This window comes from Girardinichthys multiradiatus, chromosome 22, assembly GCF_021462225.1.
Source record: "Girardinichthys multiradiatus isolate DD_20200921_A chromosome 22, DD_fGirMul_XY1, whole genome shotgun sequence".
Classification (NCBI taxonomy): Eukaryota; Metazoa; Chordata; class Actinopteri; order Cyprinodontiformes; family Goodeidae; genus Girardinichthys; species Girardinichthys multiradiatus.
In genome coordinates, this window is record NC_061814.1 from 11,955,521 (window position 1) to 11,970,237 (window position 14,717).

At 40.3% G+C, this 14,717-nt stretch overlaps 2 protein-coding genes across 2 annotated transcripts in view; one reads left to right on the forward strand and one right to left on the reverse strand.

Moving 5' to 3' along the window:
* The window catches only part of ugp2b (UDP-glucose pyrophosphorylase 2b), a 34,902-nt gene extending 33,272 nt beyond the window's left edge, over positions 1-1,630 (forward strand). Inside the window, exon 10 of the mRNA XM_047351691.1 lies at positions 14-1,630. Coding sequence (XP_047207647.1) covers positions 14-121 — 108 coding nt within the window. The 3' untranslated portion in view covers positions 122-1,630. The remainder of the gene's footprint in view (positions 1-13) is intronic.
* Positions 1,631-5,485: 3,855 nt separating this feature from the next.
* Positions 5,486-14,717, reverse strand: part of peli1b (pellino E3 ubiquitin protein ligase 1b) — a 48,719-nt gene continuing 39,487 nt past the window's right edge. The window contains exons 5-7 of the mRNA XM_047351714.1: positions 12,832-13,029; positions 12,469-12,657; positions 5,486-9,361 (exon numbers count right to left, since the gene is read on the reverse strand). Of these exons, the coding sequence (XP_047207670.1) occupies positions 8,783-9,361; positions 12,469-12,657; positions 12,832-13,029 (966 nt within the window). The 3' untranslated portion in view covers positions 5,486-8,782. The remainder of the gene's footprint in view (positions 9,362-12,468; positions 12,658-12,831; positions 13,030-14,717) is intronic.

The window sequence follows — 14,717 nt, forward strand, 5'->3', positions numbered from 1 at the left end:
CTTCCTCTTGCAGGGTACCGTCATCATCATTGCCAACCACGGAGATCGGATTGACATTCCGGCCGGCTCCATGCTGGAAAACAAAATAGTGTCTGGCAACCTCCGTATCCTGGACCACTGAGGCCTTTTCTTATCCCCTCACCACTCCTTCACTGTGCACCCCTTATCATGTGACGTGTCCTAATCATGTGACCCGTTTATCCTGTTTGTCTGCTAAAAAAAACCGATAGAAGCGAGTTCTCCTTCTAAAGGTTTAAAACTGAGATATACTGCCCTCTAGTGTTGATCAGAGTTAAGTCATAATTGTCCCCCTAATAAACCCTTGATCTGTAGATTGAGAAAACACCTTACTGAAATATAATACCTTTTCTAAATGTAGCTATTCTAAACATAAAATCTACATTAGTAGATTCAATGATGGCACTAACAATATATTTAGAATGTAAAATATTAAATGATTTTGATTGTCAGCTGGACTATGGAGGTGTTTCAAATATTAATTACAAGCAGAGACATCATTACATTCCGCCAGGAGGGCATACATGTGGTGTATGCCATCCTGGCAGACAGATAAGCAGCCTGAACACCGTAGATTGAAAGTGTTTGATTGATTTAACAGCTCACATTAAAATGCAATATTGTGTAATCTTGTTAAAAACATGAAGAAACTGGCAGCACTCCTAAGGTTCACCCTACGGCTGGAGAAACGTAACTTCAAATCAGCCTGAAATCAGTAAAAAGTATGAAAATAAAAAGTGGAATTTTACTAACTTATATATGAGACAGTCGTTGAAATTGAAACATCCGCTAGGTTAACATCAGATCAGTGTTTATGGATAAGAGGTTAAAAGGAATTCATGAATATTTACCTCAGATGTACCAGAAATGTTAAAAAGCTTCACTTACTGTGAGAGAAAAGAAGCTAAAATAATTTGTAAACCTAAGTTAAAGAGCAAGTCGTGATTTTTCACCACATTTACCTTCAAACAGGCACATTTTACACATACAAGTGGTCATTTGACCTCATTCAAATATGAATTTAATAATCAGACCTGCTGAAGGTCTAACAAAGGTACATTTCTGAGATTTTGGAGCCATTAAATAATCCTGAGGTTGGCAGATAGGTTGGTAGCTTGTCTCTAAAAACCATGAAAACTGTGAAAGATATGTTCGTACTTCCATTACAGACATTCAATGTCCAATGAACCCTCTTCAACATAACACAAGCTGATGTGTTATGTTCATGTTTTTACAGCAGGAAACCTGACAGGTTCTTTATTCTAGCAAGCTATAGCTTCATGTGTTTGTAAAAAGTGTGTCATTTTCAACAAAAGGCCTTTATTTTCCCCTATGAGATTAAAAAAGTCAGCTTTGTGCATTGTTTGTGTTCCATTGTAGCACGTTGTGTTGTCTGATTCTTTACACTGCAAGACAAGATGTGCAGTATTTCCTGTTACTTTGGTTTACACACAAACAGGTTTTTATTCATTTCCAAATCATGTACACAAAGTTTTTGTGTGGGAATATTTGAGACGGGTTTGGCTTGTGCATACAAAGAAGGAGCTTGAAAGCAATAAGTGTTGATCTGTGACAGCAACAAGCTGAATAAAGTGCAATATGAAGTACCAAACATGCAGTCTGTCGTCTGTTTCTTTATAATCGTCTCTTACAGGGAGGTTGTTCAGTGCAACTGGGGGTATTATATGAGCTCTAGAAGATCTTCAGCATTGAATTAATGTTCAGAAACTTTTTGGTTGAAAAATCTGTTTGGTAAATTTAAAATGTAGAAAAGACTTGTACTTTTTGTAAAAACTTCAGCTTTTTTTCAATGCTGTATTTCACCCAAACTTTCCAAAAGCAGTAACGGACCCTGTCTCTACAGGTCCTTCTCAAAATATTAGCATATTGTGATAAAGTTCATTATTTTCCATAATGTCATGATGAAAATTTAACATTCATATATTTTAGATTCATTGCACACTAACTGAAATATTTCAGGTCTTTTATTGTCTTAATACGGATGATTTTGGCATACAGCTCATGAAAACCCAAAATTCCTATCTCACAAAATTAGCATATTTCATCCGACCAATAAAAGAAAAGTGTTTTTAATACAAAAACGTCAACCTTCAAATAATCATGTACAGTTATGCACTCAATACTTGGTCGGGAATCCTTTGGCAGAAATGACTGCTTCAATGCGGCGTGGCATGGAGGCAATCAGCCTGTGGCACTGCTGAGGTCTTATGGAGGCCCAGGATGCTTCGATAGCGGCCTTTAGCTCATCCAGAGTGTTGGGTCTTGAGTCTCTCAACGTTCTCTTCACAATATCCCACAGATTCTCTATGGGGTTCAGGTCAGGAGAGTTGGCAGGCCAATTGAGCACAGTGATACCATGGTCAGTAAACCATTTACCAGTGGTTTTGGCACTGTGAGCAGGTGCCAGGTCGTGCTGAAAAATGAAATCTTCATCTCCATAAAGCTTTTCAGCAGATGGAAGCATGAAGTGCTCCAAAATCTCCTGATAGCTAGCTGCATTGACCCTGCCCTTGATAAAACACAGTGGACCAACACCAGCAGCTGACACGGCACCCCAGACCATCACTGACTGTGGGTACTTGACACTGGACTTCTGGCATTTTGGCATTTCCTTCTCCCCAGTCTTCCTCCAGACTCTGGCACCTTGATTTCCGAATGACATGCAGAATTTGCTTTCATCCGAAAAAAGTACTTTGGACCACTGAGCAACAGTCCAGTGCTGCTTCTCTGTAGCCCAGGTCAGGCGCTTCTGCCGCTGTTTCTGGTTCAAAAGTGGCTTGACCTGGGGAATGCGGCACCTGGAGCCTATTTCCTGCACACGTCTGTGCACGGTGGCTCTGGATGTTTCTACTCCAGACTCAGTCCACTGCTTCCGCAGGTCCCCCAAGGTCTGGAATCGGCCCTTCTCCACAATCTTCCTCAGGGTGCGGTCACCTCTTATCGTTGTGCAGCGTTTTCTGTCACACTTTTTCCTTCCCACAGACTTCCCACTGAGGTGCCTTGATACAGCACTCTGGGAACAGCCTATTTGTTCAGAAATGTCTTTCTGTGTCTTACCCTCTTGCTTGAGGGTGTCAATAGTGGCCTTCTGGACAGCAGTCAGGTCGGCAGTCTTACCCATGATTGGGGAAAGAAGAGTGTGAAAATTACATTTGAAATGAGAAAAGTAAGTGACCCAGAGCCCATCAGCATCAAATGAAATAGAACTAACCAGGTGAGCATTTTCAGAAATAGGCTTGTAGAGTATTTACATATTCTACCTGTGTGGTTGGTTGCCTCTGAGACTGCGTTTTATGCAGGTTTACACTTTCTGGTGTCAGTTCTACTTTACACTTTAAGCAGATATGGACTGGCTGAATGGTTGTGGGATCCTCACTGTTCAGCTGTAAGCATAAAATCTAAAACGCTCGTTTGTCAGATTAAAGGTAAAAGTATCTTTTCTAAATGATAAACTTTAAGCAGGTATTAAACATACTTTTTAATAAGCTCACATTTCTGTACTAGAATTTGTTTTATTGGTTTGATGAAATATTCTAATCTTAAGTGTTGTTTCTTCATTGCTGTAAGCAGAAAATAATAATAATTAAGAGAAATAAAGGCTTGAAAACATCAGTCTGTGTAATTAATCTATAAACGTGTCACTTAGTGAAGTGAGCCACTGAAATAAATGAATGTTTGTCCAGGTGGAGCGATAGCTGCAAGTCAGAGCCTCGATGCAATCTACTGGGGCAAACAGTAGTACGATTCCTTAGATAACATTTTTTTAAAGCAATTTGAATAATTAACTGAATTTGACTGTATTTGACTTAAAATCAGTCTGGGTGACTGGATTGAGTTGACTTTTTCTGTGAATTGCTTTGAGACATTTGTTGAGAATTGGTGCAAACGGAATTGAATGTAATAAAATTCTAATTCAATTAATCTGTGTTCATCAATGGCCATTCGGTTTACGTTCTCTGAATCTGACCAGTTACCTTCACAGGGTTAGGGTAGCGAGCTTAAAGGTGAAATAAATTGGCTTAAGCTTTCTTTTAGTCCCACTTTAGGTATTTAATTGAGTAATGTTTTCTGTTTATTTCTGTTTAATCTTCAACGTGTTGTATTCTCAGTGTTTTGACCATTACATTATGAATTTTATTTATTTTTTTAACATGTATGTATTGGGGTTTTTTTTTTTTTACTGGAGAAAAAATGCCCATGGGGACAGCAGTACATTTGATTTTCCTCTGTTTTTGGTGACTTACTTACTCGACATAAAAAAAACTCATATCCCACATAATTGTACCACAGGCTGAGTTGTGAAGCACCTGCATCACTCAAACTGAAACGTGCCTTAGTCATGTTAGCATATCGACCTAGGATGATAGCATTAGCAATTATTAGCTAATGTTAATATTATGTTACTCAGTTACTTAAACATAATGTAAGGTTGTTGTGAGAGGTTTTGGGCTTTAAAAGAGTAAAATGTTTACTCTTGAGGTGTACATGAATAGCTATGAAAAACCGGCAGAGTTTTGATTGCTGCTTTGACATTCCTCTGGGCGCTAAATAGGATTTAGGCCATATTCATGCTGAGGGAAATATTTAGCAAGACATTTCTTGTTTGAAGATATTGTATTTATTTAAAAACCCTAAAGTATGTAAAAACTCTGTTTATCACATTAGTTCATAGAGCTTGCGGTTTTGAGAAAGTGTTTGAGTAGATCATCAAGCAGATTTGAATATAAAAACATAACCTGAATAAATACTAAATGCACAGTTTAAATGATGATTTCATTTACTAAGACAAAAAAAAAGCTGTTCAAACTAATCTGGCCCTATGTAAAAAGATAATTGTCCCCTAAAATCTAATAACGGTTGCCGCCCTTTGCAGCAGTGACTGCCATCCAGCATTTTTAATAACTAGTTGTGCTGCTGGGGAGGAATTTTGGACCACACTTAATTCAGCTTCAACAGATTGTTCTCAGGCATGGGCAGCCTGTTTAAGGTAAGCCCAGACTTTGAGTAGGCCACTCCAAAACTCTTATTTGGTTTTGTTTGAGCCATTAAGAGGTGGGCTTGCTGGTGTGCTTCAGAATGTCTGCTAGACAACCCACATTCATGAAGTAATGGTTGAACATTCTTCTTCAGGATTTGCTGGTGGAGAACAGAATTATAGCAAGTTCTCCTGAAGTCATGAAACAGCGAAGCTACCATAGACCATCACACATGTTCATGTGATATTTTCTGAAATTTTGTGTTAATATTACCATATGTGATTCAATAAAGTTCCACTTTTATATATGTAGGGCACAGAAAATGTCCTCAAAATCATGGGAATCTCAAGTTTTGTTTGGGGGGTGAAATGAATCTTTATGTTCTATTTAGTCAGCAGAGGTTAGGACCTTAGAACTCTCCCATGGAGAAGTCTGGACAGTATCCAAGTGAAACCAAACAATTAAATGTGTCATTTTTACACTTTATTGTTTAAAGGTGATACAAAAAAGTGTTTGCTGCAAACATTCTTTGATTTTGCCTTTTACAAGCACAAAGACAGGCAAAGAAGAAGTGTGAGTAAAGGATGTTGGGATGAACTGATGCAGGGAGTGTTTGTGTCAAAACAGGGCTGATATAACAGTAGAGAGACAGACGGAAGCCCTTTATTCACACAGAGTCCACAGAACAAGACCAAACTAGACTGGGTGAAGGAGAGGACAGTTGCCTTTACTGTGATGTATCCTCAGATGGCTGTAGCATAGGGTATGTGAGTGTGTGCACAGGTCATCAGTTTCTCCCTGAGGTGAGTTAGTGTGTTGCAGTCTGAGGATACAAGGAGAGCCACGGCGTGGACAGAAACTGAACACATACAATCAACCCATTAAATTACAATCTCTCTTTTCTACATACAAACACAAAACAACGGCTTTACCAGCGAGAGTTCAGACCTCACCAGGACCTGGAGATCTGCAGGAGCAGTTAAGAAGAGACGCTTTAGTTTTATCTACAGCTTCAGTGTGTGTCTCGCTAATGTAAGCCGCACTAATGTGTGTGTGGCAGTGGGAGTTTGGGAGAATCTGTGCTTTTTATAAAAAAGTGACATATCAGGACTGCCTCGGTTCACTCTTGTGTCCAGCTGAGTCACAATCTGCAGGCTGTAAACAGGAATTCCCCAATCTAATATTGACATACTTGTACTTGCACTGTGTGACGACACAGCTGTTAAAATCTTACTTAATGACTTCTGCTGGTAAATCCACACATGCCTTCTCAGGTACACTGGAAGAGGGGAAATTAGTCAAACTGGAAACTTTCTGGTTTGCAGTAGGAATGGGCTGATTACAGATGTCAAGGTAATACAAATTATGGCTCCAGAAGTGCTGACATTTTTCTTCAAACCATTCCTATGGTGCAAAGTCCATGTAATGAGTGGCTAGAGAAAGTGTCTGAGTGACCAGAGTCATCCACCGCCTATATCTCCACACTGTGCCTCGATTATTACACTTTTTCCTTGCTTATAAAAACGACCAATTGAGATCTTGGGAATTGCTTCCAATTGCAAACACATCAAGAGAGAGTCACAGTGCTTAACCCATCACTCTTATTAAGGTAAGAGTGATGGGTTATATCTGTAAAGCAGCAGACTGCAGGCTAACTGCCAATACAACCAACCCAACCAATTCACCAAATAATATCAACCTTGCTATTCATGTCTTACTATATAAAGAACAAAACATTCTATGCAATAAGCATTTAAAAATCGCTACTAAATTTAAATTGCGGTTTATTCTATATCCATGCTTAAGTCTACCAAAAATTAAAGAATAAATAAATAAATAACCTTATTATAACTAATACTGTATATTGATGTACTAATCAAAATATATTACTTTATCAGCTGCAGGAATATTGTCTGCTGTGTTTTAAATAAAAGAGATGTAATTATGTTTCTGTTCTAACTCTTTGGGAAATTCCATAATAATGTTGTATTTTTACTAAAGTTTGTCACATTTTGAGATATTTTTTTGTCAAAAGAAAGTAAAAGTAAGAACAGGCAGCCCTGATATTCTGTGCCCTATAGAGCTCCAGAGAAAATCACAAGAAGATGCTGTCTGAAAAGCACACATTATCACAAAGCCCTGGAAAATCTGCACACGTCTCTACAAAGACTTGGTACCTTGGTCAGTTACAGTCAATGTATCAGATAAGTAAAATCTCCTGCACTGTGACTATTCAGTCTAAGTAGAGATGCACCAATAAATGAGCCAGATAACGGAATCGGATGACTTTTCCTTTGATCAACTCTAATTGGTGATCAGCAGGTTAAATACAGAAAAATCAGATTTTTTTTTCTATTTATGCATTGAAACTAAGACATCATTTTTGGTCTATGAATGAATTAACTACCAGGAAGAACTTAATGCACTTTTTGAGTTCACTAAAAATCCAATAAAGCTAAGGGACATGGGTGTTAATGCATTTAAAATGGGAATTAGCTTGTTAATTCCCTAATACTGGATTCAAAACCTACGACCCCCTATCAAACAACTTGTGGTACAGTTGTTCCTCTTATCTGTGTTAGTGCTTGGGAAAAAAATCTGTTTGTCAAATTTGTAATCGGAAGTCAGACTTCAAAGAAAACCGCTAAATGGAATCAGCCAGAAAAAGCCTGATCAGTGTATCTCTAAGGTTAACATTGGAGAAAATTACTTTTATCTGCCTCAGTTTGCTTTAATTCAAAAGCCTAAGAGCCCTACACGTGGGCCCCTTGTGTGTTTAAAAAAAAAAAAAGGGTGCCATTTCCAGCCACCAGCAGAGGGCACTATTACTCAAGGAGGCACCAAAAGCATGTTGAGATCCTGGCAATCTTTAGCCTCAGTGCCAAGTTTCAAAATACCAATCAGAATCTGACATATTCATGACCTTCACTAACATCCCAGCAGCCGGGCAGACTGAATTAAGATGCTGTCCACATCTGTTAAACATCAGTACCATGAGTTCCTGCCTGAGAGCTCCTTTATACTTAAAATTAAATAAAAAATAACAGTTCAGGTTAGTGTGGGAGTCCACAGCTACATAATTGCGTTTTTATGGCTAACAGGTGATCAGGTGAGATTCACTCGTTAAAGGGAGGGCAGCGGCTGTGAGGGAATTGGCAAAGACGCCTCAGAGGCTCCCTTAATGCTTCAGGAGGTTTCTGCTGCAAATCTATTGCTTTGAAAGTGAAACATCAGAGAAAGTAACCCCAGGACATGGGTTGTATAAATACATCAAACGTCTTTGACAGGTGAACAAGGAATGAGAGAGGAAAAAAACACAGAATGAAACCGTTGGAGCACACCTAAAACTTCATGTCTGATTAACATTATGATGGACTTTCAAAGGTAATCACTTAGAGATTAGGGATCTCTGACAGATAATGGTTGAAGCAATGTCCTGGGTCATAAATAAACATATTTCTTTAAATAAGCTCTGAGAGACGCACACGTGTATTGCAACAAATACATGAATAAAAACCGCAGGTTTGCCCTACGGCTTGTCAGGAATTTAGATAAATACTGTTGAAAGTTCTCTCCGTGAAACAAAGTTTACCCAGCAGTGTTCTTCGTTTGGTTTTTTTGTGTCTCTGGTTTCATGTAAATATAGAAATCTGTTTGTCATTCATGAAAAAGCAATACAAAGGTCACTTAAAAAGGAGACAGAGGTAAAAAATCCAAAGAGAAAAACATCCCGCCTCCTCCGAAGCATGCTGAGGAGTTCCCCCTCGCTAGTCAAGGGGTCCCTGGAAGATGAGTCTGATGTAGCCCTGCTCGCCGCTCAGCTGCTGGGCGCAGAACGGGCAGGCGGCGTGGAAGGTGTGGGTGCCGTGCGGGAGCGGGATTTGGCTCCAGAAGGCCGCTGTCTTCTCCGAGCAGACGTGTCCACAGGGGTTGAAGGCGTGCGTGGGTGGAGCCGCGTCCACGTAGAAGCCCGCCTCGCAGCCCAGCCACAGCGGCACGTAGGGGCCCTTGGCCCGGCACATGGGGCACTCCCTCAGACGGCCCTCCCGGCCCTCTCTCTCCTCGCGGTGGTTCCCCCAGTTGTGGTAGCCGTGCACGTGGCCGCACTGCAGGTAGACCCAGGGCTGCTTCTCGTCAGGGGTGTCCTTCCGGCGCATGGAGGGGAAGGCCAGCGTGTTGAAACCCACGGGGCACTGTGGCCGGGCTGCGTTGATCTCCTGTCGCAGCGCCTCCAGGTGTTTGAGGGTGGGGGTGTGTGACAGGCCCTCGGCCGTGCGCCACAGCAGAGTCGCACCGCATAGGTCAATGAGCGAGCCGTCAACGAGCTCCTGAGTTTCAGTCTCCACCTGAAATGCAACATGACAGTAGGTCATACACTGAGATCATCCAGTTTCAACTTAAAACAGCACCAATGGCTTTTAGAAAAGCAAAGGTAGGGATATACAACTCAGAAGGCGACTAAAAAAAGACAACTGTCTGTTGGACTTGAGCCATGAGCTGTTCTTCCACTCTCCAAAGGCACACAACTGGTGCATCCCAATAACATATTGGCTATAATGATTAAATAGCTAATTCATGTCAGTAAATCTGTTCAAAAACCAAAACCAGCAGATGGCATGGCTCCCAAAATTGTTGATTGGAAATTTCTCACTGGCCCATAAACAGCTGGGATTCTGTGCCTCTCCACACTTCCTCCTCTGGGACACTGATTTCCAAACAAAACTTGCCAACATCTAAAACAGGGACTTTGGACTGCTAAGCAACAGTTCACTCTTTTTTCTATTAAGCCCAGAAAGACACATTTGATATAGTTTCTAGTTCAGAAGTGGCTTTACACAAAAAATGTGACAGTTGTAGCCCATGTCCTGAGGTTGTGCAGTCCATAACTTATGAATCTTCCTGAGGCTCTTGAATGGGTCTTGCTTCCCAATGCTCTCATATGAAGCAATTATCCATATTGCTTATGCATCGTTTTCTATCCACATGTTTTCCTTCCACTCAACTTTCCATTAATGTGCTTTCATACATCTGTCAATAGCCAGCTTTAGGAAAGATCTTTTGCGGTATACACACCTGGTGGAAAAATGTTTACTCAACAGTTTTTACAATGATTGCGTAGGCCATAACTTAATACTTTTGTGTTAAAAATAAAATTTTTGGGTAATTTTGTTGGTAATTTTCTAAAATTCTAAGAAGCATATTTTGGGTTTCCATTGGCTGTAATCTTAAAATTGAACAGAAGTAAACACTTGCTATATCTCCTTCTTTGTGTAAGGAGTCTACATAATACGTTAATTGACTATGTGTTGATTCTATGATATTTTCTCCTGCTTAGCCCACAAAAATTTATAATTTCTCCATTAATTTATTAAATATGTACTCATATGTGAGATTCAAACATAAATCAGAAATATGTTATGTGTTATGACATCAGTTCCAAGAATAAAAATGTAAAGAATTCAATAGTGCTTTAAAAAGACATCAATACTTTTCTGCAGTATTGCTATGAGCACAGCAGGTAGCAGTCTAACAAAGCTGTCCCCATCTCTACAGACAGATGTGAGCAGGTCAGAAGAGCAGGAGAGTGACAGCTGCAGGGAAGATGACATGAGGAAGCTGAAATCAGTGATGCTGGAAGGCAGAGCAGACAGCTGCTGGAAATGTCTAGAAGAATTCAGTGATGAGGAACTTTGTGTGATCGGATGAAGAGGGAAATTCCATGTTTAGATAACCAGAGTACATGAGGAGGGGAAAACAGAAAATGGAGTGGGAAAAGGAAGGAATGAATCATAGGGGAGACGGCGATGCAGAGATAAGACGGGGAGCAGATTCCAGGTGTTTGTGTTGGGGTTACTGCTGCACTCAGGGGGAATGCTTCATGTTGGCTCATGTCCGACGTGTGACTGTTCAAAATAAATGTTTGCAGATCGTTTAAGCAGTCTTCATAATATACACATTCACCTCTGTCCAGCAAGACCTTTAGATTTCTACAGGAAGAAATCATGCTAGCTCAGGTAGCAAAAGGTCACTGCTCTCGTTTGTTCAACCCACAAAACACTTAACAATAATGGCAATATGAAAAACTGCTCGAGTAAGTCTGAATGCTCAGATCGGTGATCTATGTTGATCCTGTTTTCACAGATTTTATTAAATCAGACCAAAGCAGATAATTTACCAGCATCAAAGCTTGTTTTAAACACTGCAGGTCAGACGCTACCACATCAGCTTCACTGTTTGATATATTTTAATAAAATGGCTTAAACATTGTGTCAGACTGCAGTGCACTTGACTGGCTGTTGCAGCCGAGTGTCTCAAAAAAACTACAAAAATTACCTCCTATTTGACTATTAACTCTCTGAAACACATTTTACGATATTTTTAGCTGAAAGATGAGCTAATAAGGAGGGGGGCACAACCTCAGATTACAAAGGGGAAAGAGATCAGTGTAAAGCACATACACTGGAGACTTCTACACTGTAGTGTGTCAATATACAGTAAGAGCAGATCAGTATGAATGTAGCTCAGTGTGATGTCTGATTATGCAGCAGAGGTCTGTTGTTAAGGTGTAAATGACTTGGAGCTGTCTAAACAGCACAAGAGAATAAAATATCTTAGAAATTGAAGCAATATCTTGAAAAGCAGCCTTTGATCATTACAAATTTAATGGCTTAAAAATAAAACGTAGAGATTAATGCTAATTATGTGACTGCATCTAAAGAACTGGGTAAAATGTTTGAATTAGAGATGCAGATATAAACTTTTACACTCTGTGGGTTTTTGGAAAGCTTTGACCTCCAGTTTGGGTTTGTTCAGGAGCTGTAACATAACAAGAACACGAGTCTGACTGCCATGAGTCGTCCTTGGAGGTTGAAAGCTAAATGGTTGGAGATAGGGGAGGCTGTTCATTTGAGAACTGGTGGGACACCTTATAAAGAGACGGATTAAGAAGTTGTTGTAGAGGAGGGAACCAAACCACCTAATTAAGCAAACCACCAGTGTCTTAGATGCAGTCAGTTAAGTGACTCATGGCAGTGGAGTTGAGGCAGAGGCAGCGTTGTGATTAGCTAAGAGACAACTGGAGGATCTCTTGCAAGATCGTGTTACTCTCAGCTTTGACTGGCAAACTGTTGCCTTGGAGATGGCCTCCAGATAACCTTTTGACGGTGTAAAGGTTCGACTGTGCACAGTCGCGTACGTGTGAGTGTGAAAAAGATAGTGTAACGGATTGGAAACATAAATAAAAGAGATGGGTTCATCATTGATTAATGATAGTTAAGCTGAATGTTCTGCAGATGAGCTGGTGGTGTATGTCTCCGTCTGTCATTGCAAGAATTTAAACCATTGCAGGCCACAGTTTAAGATTAAACACTAAAAACGTGCTGCAAACGGACCCTGAGAATGACTGATATTCCAAACAGAGCATAATTGTGCTAAGTGGTATAAATAATCTCACCATCTTCCCCCGCTGCTGCGCCGAGCGGGTCTCTCGCAAGGTGAAGACATTTCCACAGACTGAGATCTCCCTCCAGACGCCCGGCTTGGAGTCCTGCGTGAAGCCGTTGCGAGGGTGCATCACCAGCACGCCGTTGGTGGTCAGCCCGTCCATCTGACCGTCGCATGTCTTCCACTTTGCAGCTTTCTCCTAATATGAAAAGTGATGTGGAAAATCAAAGGTTCATTATGGACCCAAACCCCACATCTTTACATCAAGGAAGAGCTATCTGAATATGCTGTAGTAAAACAAACTGAATATTTTTAGATAAGGAGTCAGTTTCTTTTCTTCTGAGTCGTGTATGAAGATGAAAAAACCACTCACCCCCAGGAAGATGTTCTTGGAGGAGTCGAAGCCGGCGGCGTAGATGCGAGCGGTGTAAGGCGGCGTGCGCTGGCACATGATGCGGCAGGCGAAGCGGGAGATGGTGCTCTGGACCGACTGCGTGTCCGAGTTACTCTGGCTGCCGGCCACCGTGTCCGTCACCACGAAGTCTATCGGACTCTCCGTGGAGCGGCCAATCTGGTGACAAAGGATGAGGTAGAAACTAAGAAATCAAGGACATCTATGAGACAAATATGTTCATCTTTTCCCCTTTGGAGAAGCGCGGAATAATAAAGGGAATAAATATGCAGATACATCAGAATGTTTAAGCGGTAAAAAATGGGCTGATGCAGTAAGAAAGAATATGGAAGTTGACCTGTAATTCATCTGAATGTGTTGTATTTCTAACAGGATAAACTTGATTTTGTGCAGTTCTAACAGGCACTCTGTTGCCGCAGACAGTGACCTGCTGCCTCACCACTCTATTAAAATAACAACACAGCAACAAGACCTTACAGTGCTAGTGCTAACTATGCAAAGAGCAGGGTAAATTTAGACAATGCTGTGAATACATTACATATTACACACCCCACGGTCTGAATTTGAATATAGAGGTTTTGCATGTTTTACATTAAAAACCCACATAAAGACAGCCCAAAAGGAATTACTTGAAATCTACATCTCCAAGCTGGACCTCAGGACATTTTATAAACGTACGACTGCGTTTCACTTTACTCAGACACAGAAACTCAGAAACTCTCTTCATTATCATCTTTTTGGTCGTTTTGTTCCCTTTTTTTTTTTTTTTTGAAGGTCTTGAGGTCAGCCAACAACGGCGAGATCGAACATCTATGAGAATCTGTGAATGTTTTAGTCATTATAAAAACATAAGAGTTCTAAACCGTCAGCATGGACCCAAATGACCATGTTCCTGGGTGATCTGATCACATGAATGGACTGAGGGCAGATTCAGAACAAACCAAAGGTGTGACTGATGTTCTGTGTTTCCTGACTCAAAGCTCACTGTATGATGTGAGCCACATGTTTATTAATATTTGCAAAACTGATTGCGAGTAATTATTCACTTTTAGGATCGTGCAATTGTGGCCTGATCTGTGGAGGGCACGTGGCAGGTAGCAAGTTTGACCAGTTGACCTGTTTTCTGCCACTTCTAAGGTCAAGGATGATTCATAATAGAAATGCATGGAGATATACTTGCAGCCACAGTGGATAAATTTTAGCTTGAATGCCCCGATTAACGATTGGCCAGACTAAGGGGCAGTGCCTTCTAAAACACAAAGAGCCGCTTTTGCAATTGCTCCTGCCAAATAGTTTGTAAGCACAAATGGTTAAATTAAGAAACCAGAATTTCATATCTAATTTTAAGTTTTAGGGCTAAGATAAAACATCAAATGTTTTCAAGGAAAATATCTTAATGAATATATTTATAAAAAGAAACAAATAAAGAGAAAACCCTGATTTACCTCAGAATGACAAAAAGAAAAACCTTAGCAAAAAAGGGGTTTCCTTCTGCCAATTGGGCCATTCGATGGTGGGAATTCTGGGCATATTTAGCATTATAAACATTTTAAAAATGCAGAAATTGCTTTTTCTATTCCCTTTATGTTTATAAAAAATGCTTAGTTCTTCATGTGATAAGAGCATCTCACCCGACTATGGTGCTTTGAAAGACTCACCTCTACTCTTTGGCTGTTGAATCAAATAAAGCATAACATCTTAATTTTCACAAATACATTCTTTTTTTTATTATTGAACCTCATTTTCCCATTTTCTATCTTTTGGCCAAAGTTAGAAAGAGCAACTGCAGAGGGCCTAAAGAGCTACATGTGGCTCTTGGGCTGCAGAACCCTGGTCTAGGCCAAACC